General features: G+C 46.5%; 1 protein-coding gene across 2 annotated transcripts in view; it reads left to right on the top strand.

Moving 5' to 3' along the window:
• Positions 1-15,363, top strand: part of FRAS1 (Fraser extracellular matrix complex subunit 1) — a 173,103-nt gene that overhangs the window by 130,510 nt on the left and 27,230 nt on the right. Inside the window, exons 31-45 of one of the 2 annotated variants that reach the window (XM_064450661.1) lie at positions 712-828; positions 4,340-4,454; positions 4,940-5,077; positions 5,894-5,926; positions 6,674-6,805; positions 7,525-7,650; positions 8,446-8,693; positions 10,180-10,328; positions 10,742-10,904; positions 11,654-11,789; positions 12,837-13,033; positions 13,443-13,596; positions 14,176-14,439; positions 14,555-14,743; positions 15,115-15,234. In XM_064450661.1, coding sequence (XP_064306731.1) covers positions 712-828; positions 4,340-4,454; positions 4,940-5,077; positions 5,894-5,926; positions 6,674-6,805; positions 7,525-7,650; positions 8,446-8,693; positions 10,180-10,328; positions 10,742-10,904; positions 11,654-11,789; positions 12,837-13,033; positions 13,443-13,596; positions 14,176-14,439; positions 14,555-14,743; positions 15,115-15,234 — 2,281 coding nt within the window. The remainder of the gene's footprint in view (positions 1-711; positions 829-4,339; positions 4,455-4,939; positions 5,078-5,893; positions 5,927-6,673; positions 6,806-7,524; positions 7,651-8,445; positions 8,694-10,179; positions 10,329-10,741; positions 10,905-11,653; positions 11,790-12,836; positions 13,034-13,442; positions 13,597-14,175; positions 14,440-14,554; positions 14,744-15,114; positions 15,235-15,363) is intronic. The other variant, XM_064450662.1, reaches the window with a different exon arrangement.

Here is a 15,363-nt window from a genome sequence, read left to right as displayed (position 1 = left end):
TCTCAGGATTGCTGTGAACATTTGCAGGCTTATGTCTAGGGGATGGTTTTGGTCCTTTGATTTTTTTTTTTACAAATATAATATTATTTCCTTTATATGTCATTGTTGCAGGTTTGCCATTATGAGTTAGATACCGTTGACTTAACTTTGATGTTATAGTGGCGTATACAAAACTTTTATGGGTTCCTGTGAAACATGAGTGCAGCCTGTCTTGGAAGATGTTGGGATCACTGGGAGTCACTGCCAAGACAATGCCATTATTAAAAGACCAGTTATTTTCCCTTTGTCAGCACAACTGATCATCATTTTGAGGGTGGGAGGAAGGTTTAAAAGTCCATTGTTTTTTCTGTTCCTGTGATGAAAAGTTCCACTAAGCTGAACAGACAGTTGGAGTAAAACTCAGCAAAACTATGGCAGTGACCAGGGCAAGCAGGAATGAAGAGCAGGTGGGGAACTGACAAACAGCTGTCTTTCTAAATGTTAATAAAGAGGTAAACCGTTTCTAGATTGTACAGGCAATAATGGGGAAACTGGTTACTATTTAAAGGCCTTAGTTCCCATCAACTACCATTCAGGTATGCTTTGGGTTGGTATCTGCTGGAAGGGTGTACCTTTGCCTTCCCGGACCAGGAGGAGAGGAGAGGGAAGGTGCTCTGGAAATGCAGTGGTGTCCTCTGTCAGGTATCCATTCATGACATTTTTCCTTCCCAGGTGTCCAGCTCAGCCAGTCCACAAAACAGCTTGGAAAGCCACGTGTTCAACATTGCTGTCCTCCCACAGACACCCAGAGCACCTCAGCTTTCCCTCGGCTCCTCTTTGCACATGGCTGTAAGTGTGAACCGCCCCTTCCGACCGATGGTTACTGTATTCCTGCTCTCCTTGCAGCAGCGCCCAGTGATCAGAGCCTCCCATAGAGCAGTAACCACTGAGTGTTGGATTCCTGTACTCGCTATTGTCTGTGCTATTGTGCTTGATTCTAAGATTGAACTAAATCTATGGAACAGGGTATATGCCCCAGACTGCTAGCTAGAGCTGACATTGAGGGGAGAAGGGGGGGGGAGAAAATACCCATAAAATGTTGAAAAAGTCAGTATTAAAAGTGATGAATGTATAGACTGGAAAGGAGAGGGGGAGAGAGAAGGAAAATATGCCTACCGTCTTTTTATAGAATTCTTAGCCTTTCCTGAGAAGCCATTAGGAATGGTAAGAGTGAAAAACTGTGGGTTAGAGAGACTGTAATGAATATATCTTGCCAGTAATTCCACTGTAAACGTCATCAGAACTGTAGCCCACCCACATTAGAAAGTTTTCATCCATCATTCCGACATCAGGAACACAGACCATAAAGTATGTGGAAAACATTCAGACAAGCCCATTATATCTGCATCTGTGGAACTGAATTACCTTTTCTTGCGGCATCAACTCTGGGAATGGCCAGAGAAATGTAGTTATTTCCCTGACTCTCTTAACTGAAAAGATCACCTCTGAGTTTAAAGTTGGTTTTGTGAGCTCTCCGACTTCGGTGTTTGCCTTCTCCGTGTGTCCCCATCACATATGTAGGTGAAGTCCAGCTTTCCCCTCTACTTCTCCTGCATCTCCTGTTCTCTGATTCTGTAGGGAGGGATCCCGAGTGCATGAGCTGGAGGGGAGCTTCAGGGCTCGGCACCCAGGCCACCCGTTGGGACACACCGAGAGCCAGGGCCCTAGACACAGGGAGCTGGATTTAGACATCACCTTGGCCTCATAGCTTTGTTGGGCTTCCAGAGGGGGACCAGGATCATCATCCACTGAGCAGCAGCCCTGAACTGAGTGAGGCAGCGCAGGCTGTGATGAGAAAGCAGAGATGAGGCCAGCCCTTCAGGCAGGAGCTGCCTGCAGGGAGAGGGAGAGCTGGCTCTACAAATTTGGATGTAGCGTGCCATCATCTTTGGCGTTATTCATCCCTGATGATTTATTTAGAGCGTGTGAGGTTCCAGCAACACGCTCAGCTTTATCAAACAGAAATCCTGTGCCCTTGGGCACTCCGTGACAGACAAAAGTGCACTGAGAGGCCTGTGCAGTGCAGGAAAGCAGATGTGGCAGACCTCCCAGGGGCAACGGGTTCCCAGGAGGAGCCTCGTAAGGGCAGGCAAAGGATTTCTAAGCCAGCACAGCCTGCCAGGCGTGGGACCAGAAATGAGGCAGTGGGAGAGGGATTAGTGAAAAGTCCATGACAAAACAGCCTTGTCAGGGTTTAAAATAGTGGTGACCTTTCATGGGCAATAATAAAGCATGCTCAGATTGCTACTTGGAGCAATAGCCAGCGATGTGTCTTTCTGCTCTTGACTTTTTGTTGTTGTCATTATTGACAAAATTGATGAGAGAGATGCCTGGCTGAGCCGTGCAGTGCTGCATTTTATAGCTAATTACACACCACAAAATTCAATAGTGCCATAAAACACGTTTTACTGAGGGGCGCCTCGCAACCTGCGAGTCCTACCTCTGGGAGAGACAAATAGGCCTTGGAGGCAACTATGAAGCAACCATAACCTTAAATCTTTTCATCATAAAATTGCACTTCCTTGCATCAATGTGATTGAGTTCTGTTCCTCCGTCTTCAAACTCCTTCAGAATTAGACTGGCTTCTCAGTTGAAGTGCAGGCACAAAACGCTAAGTCTTCCCATACCTCTAGCCTTGTCTTTGAGTGTCGTACTGAGAAAGGTCAGAGAAAGTTTGGGGACTCTTTGGTGGTTAATTTGCTGAATGCAAACGGAGGTTGGGTTTGTGAAGGAGAGAGACAGTTTTGTAAGCGTATGAAGAGGTGCTCCTCCCTTCCCTTCCTCCTCCCCCTTCCCCCAAAGTGGCTGTATGAATGGGACACCACTGTAAAAGACTGCCCTTTTTATACAGAGCCGTATATAGCAGTGCTGATAACACAAATAAACTTTGTGGCTTTTGATTCCAGTTAGATATGTGACACTTTCACATCTAAGAAGGACTGACAAGGTTTTATTTACTGCTTCACAACAGTCATTCATAGACTGTGGTTTCTCCTCTGATGTGTTTGGGTGAAAAACACTGGAGAGAGATGAACTGGGGGTTGGGTGGCATTTGTGGTGCCCTGACCTGTTGCAGGAAACCTCGCCTTGCCGGTGTTCAGGCCAATGTGATCTGTGGGTCTGTGACCCAAAGCCAGCAAAATGGGACACAGGTTTGAAAGGGTGGCCTTACAGATGTGTAACCAGCACGATCCAGTGGGCTGCGCTTGATGCGGCCAGTGGAAATCTGAAATTTGTTCCTGACCCTGATTGTTTCATGTTCCAAAGCAAATTAATTGCCTGTATCCTTATTATAGCTTGTTCTCTCAGTATTTTGTTCGTGGTTACGAAATGAGCTGGATGCTTTTCATACCCAGCTGAACTATTTAATTCAGTGACTTCTTGTAGCTGTTAATTCCGCAGGATTAAGGTTCACAAACACCTGCAAGTTAACTGCCTTTGTGCACTTAAGTCTGTTTACGCAGCACTGTGATTCCTGTGACACGCTGCCCGCCTTTGGCTAATGATAATCTTGTAGTGGAAGGATCAGAACATTCTGAGACAGATTTAAATCCGAAGAGAAAGCTTTGGTTCCTCTCTGTTCCAATGGAAATGGCCAAGTCATTTTCAGGATGTCTTTTACAAGCAAATCCAGTCCAGCCACATCAGACTGGAAAACTATATAGACAGTGAATTATGTCTTCTTCCAGAGAACTTTTGATCAAATTAGATGTTCCTTTATCTCTCTTAGTTGCCGTAGGTCAAAAGAGAAACTCCTCCACCTGTGAGCGTGGAGGTTGTGTGTCTGCAGGGGACAGAGTGCACTAAAAAGACTGCCAGATTCCTGGGCAGGCTGAAAGGGGGGATAAGCTCATCATTTTATGAAGGAGGAGGTGTTCGTCTCTTTTTCATAGGTTTATAAGCCCCTTCTGATCCTCCAGAAAGGACTTAACAGAGGTGGACCTGTATAGAACTCTCTTCTGTTGAGCATGATAGTGCCCAGCTTCTAACAAAACAATTTGGTCTGATTTACGGATGAGCTGAAAGTGAGTTTAGGTGGCCCGTAAGACTGTAACAACTTTTACTCATTCTCAAGCTTTACTGTCCTCTGTAATCTCCTCCCAGATAGTCCCTGTTCCATGCAAGTTTGAGAGACTTGATAAAGGTTCAGCCCATCCATCCTTGTCAGTCTTAGGTCTAACTACTAGGCCTTTAAATTAAAAGACTCTCTTATATTTAACTATAGCAAAGCAAATTCTCTTTCAATGCATTTTTTGGGTGAATCTTCCCTTGATGCTCATGGTCTAATGTGTTTATTGAGGTGCTGGAGGACCGTGTGACAGTGATTGAGCCTCATCACCTCTCCTTTGTAGACCCGGAGATTCCCAGTGAGAAAATCCTGTTCAACGTGACTGTCCCTCTCCTTCCTGGCCAAGGCAAGTGTACCTATTCAGAACGTGACAGCTTACTGCAGAATGAATTGCCAAGTCTTCCGAGCACATCTAATTTTCCCCTCAGAGTATCATTCTGTGAAGGCGTCTGTAAATCTGTTCAGCCTCCTTCATTAGCTTTCAAACACTTTTGTTTCTTAACCCGATTTTTGTTTAGGAGTAAGCCGCAGAGCTCAGACAGTTTTCTTATATTATCTGGGATCTATTGAATGTTGTACCCCATGGCTTTCTGCTTTTCACCCCTTTCTAGTGAGAGGTATTTAAAGAAATGCCTAAGTGAGGAATCTGTTTAATTTCTCATATCCCAAGAATCCATCCTTGATGCAGTTACAGCCATCTGACTCATTCAGGAACTACTGAATATATAAAGAGAAGTATTTGGGAGAGGAAAAGCAGCTGTGGCCTTTGGTATCTCATTTTAAAAATAAAATGGATTCCTCCTGATAATACTGAGCTCTCTGTCTGTGTAGGTATCGTGGAGCACAGAGGCAGGCCTCTCTCCCCGGTCAGGTATTTCACCCAAGCAGATGTAAACCACGGCAAGATTGCTTATCGTCCGCCGACTGCAGCTCCTCACTTGAGAGAGATCGTTGCGTTCTCCTTTGCGGGTAAGGAACTGAATGTTCTTCGTAGTGCCATGCAAGGCTGGTGGAGGTAGCTGGACTGCTGGTCTTCCTCCAGTCCTGGAATGACTTCATGGTTATGTCTGTACTCGCGAGGGCATGAGGCTTGAGCGGTACAAAGGAAGCAGGAATCTGCCTTGGAGCGTACCAAGAATTCACCCGTTCCTTGCGACTTCAACAAGATTTTCCCCTGTGGTTTGGTATAACAACATTCAGTGAATTATGGGGACACGGCAGTGTTCGCTGCAGCATTTAGCGTTGCTAACGCTGGTGCTGGATGTTGTGCTGGGCAAACTGCTGATCTGCTGCTCTGTGATTAGGAACTCTTGCCCCTCCCATGCTTGAGATCATCACTGCGCTAGGGGTTTAGTCCTTGAGATTGAGACAAGAACTGATGAACTAAATCCATTTAGCCAGAATATTAGAAGATTTCTACCATCAGAGAAGAAGCGGTCTGGAGCAGGAGGCAGAGGGGCAAAAACAGGGCAAACTTCAAGCACGTTTGACCAATTAATGCGCAGGAATGTGTGATGAAGTGGAAGTACGTGGTAGATGCAGTTCTAGGCATCACCATGCCTTCCACTGACATCAAGAGGAGTTTCACAGTTTGGAGGAGGAATTAGCATGTTCTTTCTCATTACCTGGAGTGAAGGCAAGGAAAGAGTGCCTTCCTTGGTGAGGAAGGACTCCAGTCTGGTTGAACATAGGCACTTGCTTTCTCCAAAAGTTGTTCAAATTCACATCAGTATGTGCTTTCCTGTCCTGACCACAATTACTCTGTGCTTGTGTTTGTCCCATCAGGTCTCCCAGAGTCGGTGAACTTCCGATTCACAGGTACGTGAACCATTTGATCTTTCCTGGCCAAAGCAGTTTTCATCCTTGTGCCCTTCATGTTGCCTGTTATTCCTTGGCCTTTTCTCTGCTGCAAGCGCACCTGTGAGCACTCAGTAGGAATTTCTGGAAGTGCACATACCTGGGGAATATTAATTCATCTGTGTCCCAACAGAGTTTTATAGAAGCTAAGATCCATCTCAGAAGAGACATCTTTTTCCAGTTGCCTGGAACCTGTCCTAAAAGCCTGATTCATTCCTGTTTTCCCCCAGCGTGAGCAAGGACATCAGAGTTTTACTCTGCTCTTTTTTTCTTTTTTTGTTAATATAGCATGGAAACATTTCCACACTTAAATTGCTGTTGATAAGCTGCTTGCTTGTTTAACGTATCTTTCCCTTTCCACATGCTTTCTAGCACAGGCATGCAAAGTGATCCACCAGCAAGGAGGAGTCCATGTGCTGACTAATGGGCACACCTGACAGACGTATGGAAGATAGTATGCACACACGCACACACACAGACTTTTACAACTTACGTTTGTGTTGCAAGGAGTTGAGTTAAGGGCAAAGATAAACACTCTTGGCAGGTGTGAATTGTGTGTGTATATGGCCATAGACAAAGGTGTAGATTGACAAGGAGGGAGAGAAGTCAGTGGTGTGGGCTGGTGATTTTGTACAGAAAGGTGAATTTCCCAGGTGGGTCCCTGAAAACACATCCCTACACTTACGTGTGGTTTTTGTCTCTTTCTAGTGTCTGATGGAGAACACACAACCCCAGAGATGGTGTTTGTCATTCATTTGCTCTCTGCAGAGCAGCAGCCTCCAGTCTTCCAGATCACAGCTCCATTCCTGGAGGTCAGCCAGGGGGGCAAAGCCACCATCGGTGAGTAGGGTGGAAGGGCTGGGGTGCAGAGCTCAGCCTGAGGCACGGTCCTTATTGCCAGGAGACCACATGCGTGGAGCAGGGCAGAGTTTTGGTCTCACTCACCTCTGTCCATTTAGCGAAGGAGTTGTGGTTGTGCAGGTATAGCAATAACCGCTGAGAAAACTGCAGTGGTGCCTCAGAAAAGCACCTGGGGATATGGCAGTACTCCTCCAGCGTATGGCAGGTCTGTTCATTGGCTAAGACAGGGGAGAGGAGGATCAGGGATCTGCTGCTCCTCTGCTTTTCCCCCTCTTAGGCTGCTCTGCAGTTGCGGAACTATTGGTTTGTGGTGTGATCTGGTACGCCGGGTTGTTTGGGCTAAGCCACTTTCTGCTTGTGTAAGGAGGTTCTCTGGGGTTTTTGTAGATACCCCCCTCCTATACGAACATGTGCACATCTCTCATAAGCTGGGGGTTTGCACAGCTGTCATCTGTGAGCCACACTGGCAATAAGTTCTCTGATACAACCTCTGATCTCAGCACCATCAGGGGACTAATTATTTCCACGAAACCAGCAAGTTCTTGGGTTAAGACAGCCGCAGAATTATTTTACTTTTCACCTACTGGCTGAATTACAGTTTTTTGACTCTATTCACAAGAGCACATCACAAAACCTAAGGGATATTTCCAGTGTAGTGTCTGAGGATACTGAAGCCGTGCTCTCTTTCCTCGGCACAGGGATCCAGTTAGCTGTGAGCGACACAGATACAGCTCCCGAGGGTCTTTTCTTTGAGCTGGTGAAACCTCCCCATCATGGCATTGTGCTCAAGCACAGCGCGGGCATGCAGGAGCGCATGAGAGCAGGTGAGTTGAGCAGAAATCTGCCTCAGCACAGGAGAGGGGTCAGCACATGCCTGTCCACCTAGCTGGTTTAGTTGACCAGGAGGGGACAGATGCCTCTGGCAGATATGCTGCATTCAAAAGCGTGTGAATTTTCTGCCTGGAAGTGTGTGACTGCAGGAGGGAGTGCATGAAAGACGTTTTCCCATTTGTTGTTTAGTTCCTGGCTGAATCAGTGATTTCCTGTACCGAGTATGTGTGGGCCAGTTGACAGTCACTCTGTTGTGATAACTATAACCAGCCGCTAATCAAAAGGGATGTTTTGTGTTACGTGGTAAGTTACATCTGGAGTAAGGTAGTGAAGCAACATAGTGAACGTTTCTGCTGAAGTCCACGTAAACTTGTTGTGATCCAGCAGTCGAAAGCTCCTGTAGAGTTTTCCTGTTGATTTTGGTGGCAGCAGTTTCCAGCAGATGAACAAATATTATCTGTAGGAGAGTAGTGCAAGCAGAAGACGTGGAGAGGGAAGCCTTGTCTAGCTATGACAGGTATGAGCTTAGAAAGCAGCTGGGAAGAAAGGAGGGTCTGTGAACTCCCTGAGAATCATGAAGAGTCGCTGTGTCTGTGAAACTGTGAAGGTTACAGCTTTTCCTCTGCCCTGCATATGTAGTAGCTCCTTAATAAATGTCTTCGTATCTCACATCCCTGTAAGGATGGTATTAAATGCCAGTTTAGTCTTTTTCTAAGCTGGGGCCTTAGGTCATTGGATTGGTGCTCTGAAGAGAGTCTTTCTGACTTCTGCATTTTCTTTTTGGGAAGGTGACACCTTCACCTACGAGGACGTCACCCGAAATGCTCTGCAGTACGTGCATGACGGCTCAGCAGCAGCAGAGGACAGCATGGAAATCTCTGTCACCGACGGTGTCACCACCGTGACCACAGTGCTGCGGGTGGAAGTGTCCCTGCTGGATAACAACGGTCCACAGCTGGCCCCGGGCTGCTTGTTGGCAATCACAGTGGCTAGTAAAAGCTCTGCGACTCTCTCTCGATTGCACCTCGCTTATATTGTGAGCTTTCATCTATTTCTAAACCCAGCGAATGCTGCCAGCCTCCCTTTCCTTATCGCCCCACAGACCCTTAGCCACACACACCTCTCTGCCATGAGCGTCTGTTGTCGGTAGAGAGCTCGAGTTTTGATTTTGTCCTGACTATTGCTGCCAAAAAGGGAATAAGAGACTTTCATCCAGCACGGTTTTAAGGCTATCCCTGTTTGACTGAAACAGAGGTGAACTGCCGTGCTAAACATGAGAACTGATTTAATCCCAGATTTTTGTACCAAACAAACTTGCTAATAAAGCACATGGATTTGCTAAGTGATAATCCCTTGAAAATTTCAGCCCACTCGCCCCCCTTCCAAAATTTCCTGGTTCTTTTTCCGGACGTAAACAAGGGCACAGGTTTAAGCAACCCAAAATGCTGCACTCCTTGCTAGCCTGGGGTTGGTCCCAGGGGTTGTGTGTCGTACGAGAGTTACCCTGCCGGTGAAATTCAGAAGAAAGGTGTTTTACTCCTTGCAAATGATTTAGCAGTAAACGCGCTAGCAGTGGGTTTCAGGTATCCAGATAAGCTCCCCTTAGGGACGAGGGAGGAGAGATTGCAGTGCACGTGTGAGGGCAGAGAGACCTAAGGTAGTCGCTGTCAGAGATGATTAGGGAACTTCAGGGGGTGAGGTAGGATAAGAAGGCAGATGAATGTTTTTCCAAGGGATCAGTCTGGATAAAAGTCTGGGGTCCGTCCTGATCTCCTCTTAAGGAGGAAGGCTGATAAGGGAGCTGTTCAGGTTTACTCTGAGTAAGAGAACGGTTAGGGAAAAAAGGATTTAATTCCTGAGCCGTATGCTGAGGATACAGTGATTTCTGCTCTGGGTCTTACCTTTCAAGCAACGAACAAAAACGTTTAGAAGAAAGATGACATCTGACTTGTGATATCACAGAGGTGGCTGTGCATAATGTAGTTAAAAAGGGCCAAAATTGGCTTTTAGTTTAATGTGAATCTGGCTTTTTCAGTACAGCTCCGCATCAACTTTTGTTTTGCTAAAACTGAATTTAGCTCTGTGTCTCTGTCTGAAGCACTGGTGGGCAACAGTTACTCCCTGTGCCAGCTATCAGGTAAATTTTGGCTCACTTTATCTGGAGTCAGGAAGAGCGTATTACATCAATCACCGAGTCCACTAGGAGCGTGAAGTAATTTGAAAACAAAAATATCTGGTATATGTGTGGGAGATTGTGCTGATGTGATACAAGGACACAAAGAAAACCTCTCTGAGCTGAGAGAAAATGAAAATACATTTTTTTGTTAGGTTCTGAAAATGTCAACCCGATGGACTCTCTTCTCATCAATAGAGCTTCATTTAATATTCGTCAGCTGTGGGTCTGACCCACTTAGCTTGATATATTTCTCTATAATACACTTTATTCTTCCTTCCATTTTTAGTGGAGGGATACAAAACCTAACCTTGTCTTGTTTTGCTTTGGTTGGTTTCTTCTTGTTTAGGACAACAATTCTCCTGACTCAGAGATAAGAATCCAGTTAATATCCCTGCCTGTATATGGCACCCTCTTACGGACGTCGGGTTCTCATGACGAAGAGCTTTCCAAGGTTTATAATTTCACCATGGAAGACATCAACAGACAGAGGATCAGGTATCAAAGAGCTATTCTCCTTCAAGCCATGCCAGTGAAAAGCTCAGTGGGCTTTCCACGGGGATCTCTGGGCTATATTATATTAGTACAATGTCTCAAAGATATTTTTTTCCTTTTTTGGCTCTTGTATCCTATGAGATTATGAATGATTCTGTGTGCGGAATTAGGAGTTTATGCATGTCTGAAATGCCAGTAGTTGGTGTAGCTTCAGATTTTTTCTGTGTCCGCAATGTCGTGGTGATACTTCGGGTAGGCAACACCTGAAACAGTGATTTAAAAGAACTCAGGGAATGAGCGTGTAGCAGAGTGGGGAGCTGAAATACCACCTCTTTTTCAAAAGGTGTGCATTCACCTCTAAATGCAAGATTTGCCTGACTGTGAGTGAGACCCACATTGTGTTCTGGCTTTCACAGCTACTCCACCATGTTTGAGACCAGCAATCAGCCGGTTACGGACACCTTCCACTTTGCTGTTTTTGATGCTGATAACAACCGGCTTGACAGACAGATGTTCACCATCACTATCACGTCTGCCCAGGCAGTGCCGTCACTCATTGCTTTTGCTGACCATATCACTGTAAGTGGCTACCCAGGATACTAGGGCAAGAATATCTTAGATGTGAGGAATTGAACAGTTTTCCTGGACTGGTGGGAAATCACTGAAGAAACATGGTGTTGCACATGCAGTCCTGTGAGTGCAAAGGGTTACCGAATCACTTGGAGGCCAGAGGAGGCTGACAGTACGGCTGCATCCCTGAACCTCATCTGTTTACATTTGTCCTAGTCAGGAGCTGGGTTCTCCCTAGGGTTTCCTGTTGATATCGGTGGAATAAGTCTGACTTATCCCTGTTTAATATTTTGTGTCTTATTTCACCTGCTTGTGTGTAAAAGATGAGCAGAAGGCAAGTCTGAAAACATGTGGTGCTTTGCACTGATACACAGCATTTCAGACTCTTTATCAAAGCCTTTTGAAGTCATCTCCCTCCTTTCCAGCTTTGCATTCCCCCTCCCTTGCCTTCAAAAGGCTCTCCTCAACAAGAAATGCAGATCTTGCCTTCCAAGAGGTCAGCGTGACTCTGCCAGCTCTTTTCTTGCCCTGATAAAGCACTCACAGGCTCCTCTTGGGGGCCAGGCAGGCTTTGTTCTTCCCATCCCACCTCACCTCCCAGCTGCTTTCATGCTTAACAGATCTAGGGGAGGATGGGACAGGACTTCAGAGACCTGGCAAGCCGCTTCCACAGAGGCAGGCTTGTTCAGCAACAATTCGTGGGTTGCTGTGCCTTGTGTGCATTGGCAGTAGTTTTGTCATAGGCTTTTGCTTTCCAGGTGGATGAGGGGGGCAAGGTCCCGCTGCTGGCTCATCACCACTTAGCTACTGATTATGATACTGCTGCCAAGGAAGACCTGAGGGTCACCGTTATCACTCTACCTATGTATGGCTACATTGAAAACACTAGGACAGGTAAACTGCTTGGCTGTCTCTTCTTCCTCCTGGCTGATGAAAGGGGACATAGGAATTGCCATGCTGGTGCACATTCTAATCTGCCTCACTGCAGTTCCTCAGTGCGGTGGTGGTTGGCATCAGTTGATCACAAAGAGCTCGTAAGGTTAGCGTTACGAGATAAGCTGTCTCTGGCGAGCATTCTTGTTTGCTGGAGACTGGTCTGTGTTGTGAGACTGGGGGTTAAGAGCTTATTCAAGCCCGTGTGTTGTATTTTCATCATGCTTTCTTTTGGCCGTCCTTGTTAAGCAGAACAAACTTTGCTAAACTCCACTAAATGTCCCAGCAAGCTTTAAGGCTGTGAGAGCTGTGCCCCAGCATGGCTGATACTGTTCTTGTATCTCATGGTATTATAAAGAAACGGTAGGATTTATACCGTATTGTCCAAAGATGTTCATCCAGGAGACTTGTCTGCTTAATCCTGTGTGTGGTCCTAACAGGAGCGGCATGTACCATTTTACTTAAATGACAACTTGCCTTTGTAAAATATCACCGTGGGTTGGCCAGTGTAGTGTCTTGTCACAAGAGTGTTTGCCTTTCTTCTGGAGAGCACAGCTTGCTAACTGTTACACGTCATCCCTCCTCATTGTGTCCTATGAATGAGCTCCAGTTCGTGCCCTTTTGGTAATGGTGAGCCTCTCCTTGAACAGATGACGACTGGGTGATTTTCTTGGGTGTGAGGCTTAGTTTTGCAAGGCAGCGCTTGGTGTAGAGATTGTGTTGAGGCCAGATGGCACATTAGCTATCGTCTCATCTCTGAAGAAAGCCTAAGTAATTGCTTGTACTACACATAAAACTGCAGCTTCCTTAATTCCTACTCTAATGCAGCACTAATACAGCAGATGTTGTTTTCTACAAAGGTCGCAAGATGTGTGAAAGCCACGTCGTAGGAATGAACATCCTTCGTCACCCTTCACAACGTGCCATCGTTCTCCTAATCCTGCTGCTTTTATTTTTAGCTTATCAGTGAACTGAACGTCCTTTCACTAGTGGTATTCCGGTTTGCAGGTGAGAATTTTGGCCCGCAGAGTGAGTCTGCTGTGACCGCAGACGCATCCTTTTCCCTTCAGGATGTACTAGAGAACAGCATTTACTACTTCCAGAGCGTCCATGAAAGCATCGAGCCAACAAGTGATGTTTTCAGCTTTTACGTGAGCGATGGCTTCAGCCAGTCTGAGGTGCAGAGCATGAACATCACGATTCAGGTACGCCTGTGCTCACCAGCTGCCAGAGCCCTCTCCTTTCACACAGACACATCACTTTTACAGTGCAAGCTTTGCTCACTCCTTTGTAATATGTGGGAAGGGGATTAAAGGGAGTTTCCTTCCTCCGATCCGTTTCCTTCCCCTAGTACAGGCACCTAAATCATTCGCCTGTGATGCCAGAGAACAGTTGTCCATTGCAGCCTCTTCCCCAGGGCTTGTTTCTGTGGTGTCTCCTCCTTCTTAGAGGCAGCCATGATGCTGGATAGATTTGGAGAGACTGGTGTAGCCTATTAACGGATATCAGGACCAGTACTGTCATTTGGTAGCTTGTATTTCATTCAGGTGGGCAGCGATCTTTTCCCCTTGGTCGTTTCCCTTTTTTGACTGTGTGCCTTTGGGACCTGTGCAGCGGCAGAATGATGAGCCCCCGAAGATGGTGCTGGAGCCTGTCAGAGTGCGTGAGGGCTCAGGTGTGGTTGTTACCAACGCCTCCCTCAACCTGCGGGACTTAGACACCCAGAACAGTGAGCTTGTCATCGTGGTTACCAAAAGTCCTGAACATGGTACGTCCTGACAAGCTGAGGGGTGAGAGAGAGAATGATTTTGTGCGTCTGTGTCTGTGTCTCTTTATATCTGTGTGTGTGTGTAATAGCCCCTGATGTGAGAGAGGAGCCTGGCACGTTTGTATAAAGCACATTAGTCTGTGTTTGGGCCAGCAGCCACAGAGGGATTGTGCTTCAGAACAGACCTATTCTTTGAGACTTGTCCCTTGCTTTATGTGGGAGAGGGGAAAGGGGGACTGCATGCATTTCCCTGGGAAGTTCCCTTTTGTGTTACCCCATTTCCTATTGCAGGGTTCAGTTCCAAAGAGCTGAGCAACTAGCATCTGTCTGCAGCGATAAAGCAAGGCAGGGAGTCGAGTGAAGGCTAGTGTCACGTTAAACTAGTGAGGGCTGTGCACCCTTTTTCAGGTGTCACGTATGTCACCAAATTCTTACCAGTTTTGGCAATAAGCAGATAACTTCCTTCAGTTTTTCTGGTAAGGCTATGTCCACCTCTGTGTATCCCACCGAGACCTGGCATGCAAAGAGTCCCAGTAGGCTGTCTTCTCCCCTAATATTCATCCATCTGTTGTTTGTCAGGTCACCTCTGCAGGAGGCAGAGTGCTGCAGAGCCCCCAGAGCGTGGATATGTGCTGTCCGTGGGCTCATCCTTCACCTACCAGGACATTTTGGATGAGCTGATCGTTTATACTCAGAGTGGCGCAGCAGCACAAACAGACGAGTTTGGCTTCTCCATCACGGATGGTCTCTACACGCAGATGGGGAGGCTGGAGTTCTTCATGGAGCTGCCGAAGAAGCAGCCACCCACATTAGCTGTCAACAGGGGCCTGCAGCTCCCAGTTGGTACGGGGAGAGGGAGGAGAATGGTATTGCTTGGTATTGCTATGTGGTCCAGTCTAAACCAGTCGCTTAGCTGGATTGGCTGAAGCTGTTTGTGGACTTTCTTTCTCTGGTCCAGGCTCTGCAGCATACCTCACAGATCAGCACTTGAAAGCAGCAGCTTTTTATTCAGAAGACGCAGCGATTAGATTTGTCATGAAGAGGGATCCCAGTGTGGGCCATCTGCAGTTGACCAAAATTGATAATCCAGTCCAGATCTCTGTCGAAGGACCTGTCAAAAGTTTTACCCAGGCTGATATAAATAAAGGTGAGAGTGCCTGATTTCAGATAGTCATGGCAAGTAATATGTGGCCAGTTTAGGTAGTCCCGTGAGGAGCAGGGAGTTGGACTGGATGGTCTGTACAGGTCCCTTCCAACTTGAGATATTCTCGTTTTCCATGATCTTTACGAGATGGGGAAGGGAGAGGGAAAGAAGTAAGATACGGTTGTTCTGTTAGAATAGAAACACATAGCATTAAGCAAGTGTTAAAAAGCCTCTCTCAGCAGGAGAAAAAGAATATAGAGAAAAAGTAATGAAACCCAAGTCCCTCGGCCTGTAGAGCCAGCCTGGTTCCAAACTAGGAATTAAACGATGCAGCCTATAATAAAGCACCTCTTTTCTCCTGCCCCTCTCTCCAGGGCAAGTGGTGTACAGTCACAAGAATGGGGACCCTGGCGGAAATTTTGCCTTCACCTTTGATGTGATCGATGCAGATGGCAACAAACTGACGGACCAGGTTTTTTATATTAGTGTATTAGGTAAAAGATAGCGCTGAAGTTATTTTTTCTTTGCTGCAGAGCTGAGGCCTTCGTAGATTCCCATCCCACATGTACCGCAAGTTAAGATGTAATTCTTGAGATGCAGTTTTCACTCGCTGTTAATTTAAA

This window comes from Phalacrocorax carbo, chromosome 4 (assembly GCF_963921805.1).
Source record: "Phalacrocorax carbo chromosome 4, bPhaCar2.1, whole genome shotgun sequence".
Taxonomy (NCBI): domain Eukaryota; kingdom Metazoa; phylum Chordata; class Aves; order Suliformes; family Phalacrocoracidae; genus Phalacrocorax; species Phalacrocorax carbo.
Note: the sequence above shows the minus strand (reverse complement) of the source record. Positions and strands in the feature narration are given on the sequence as shown.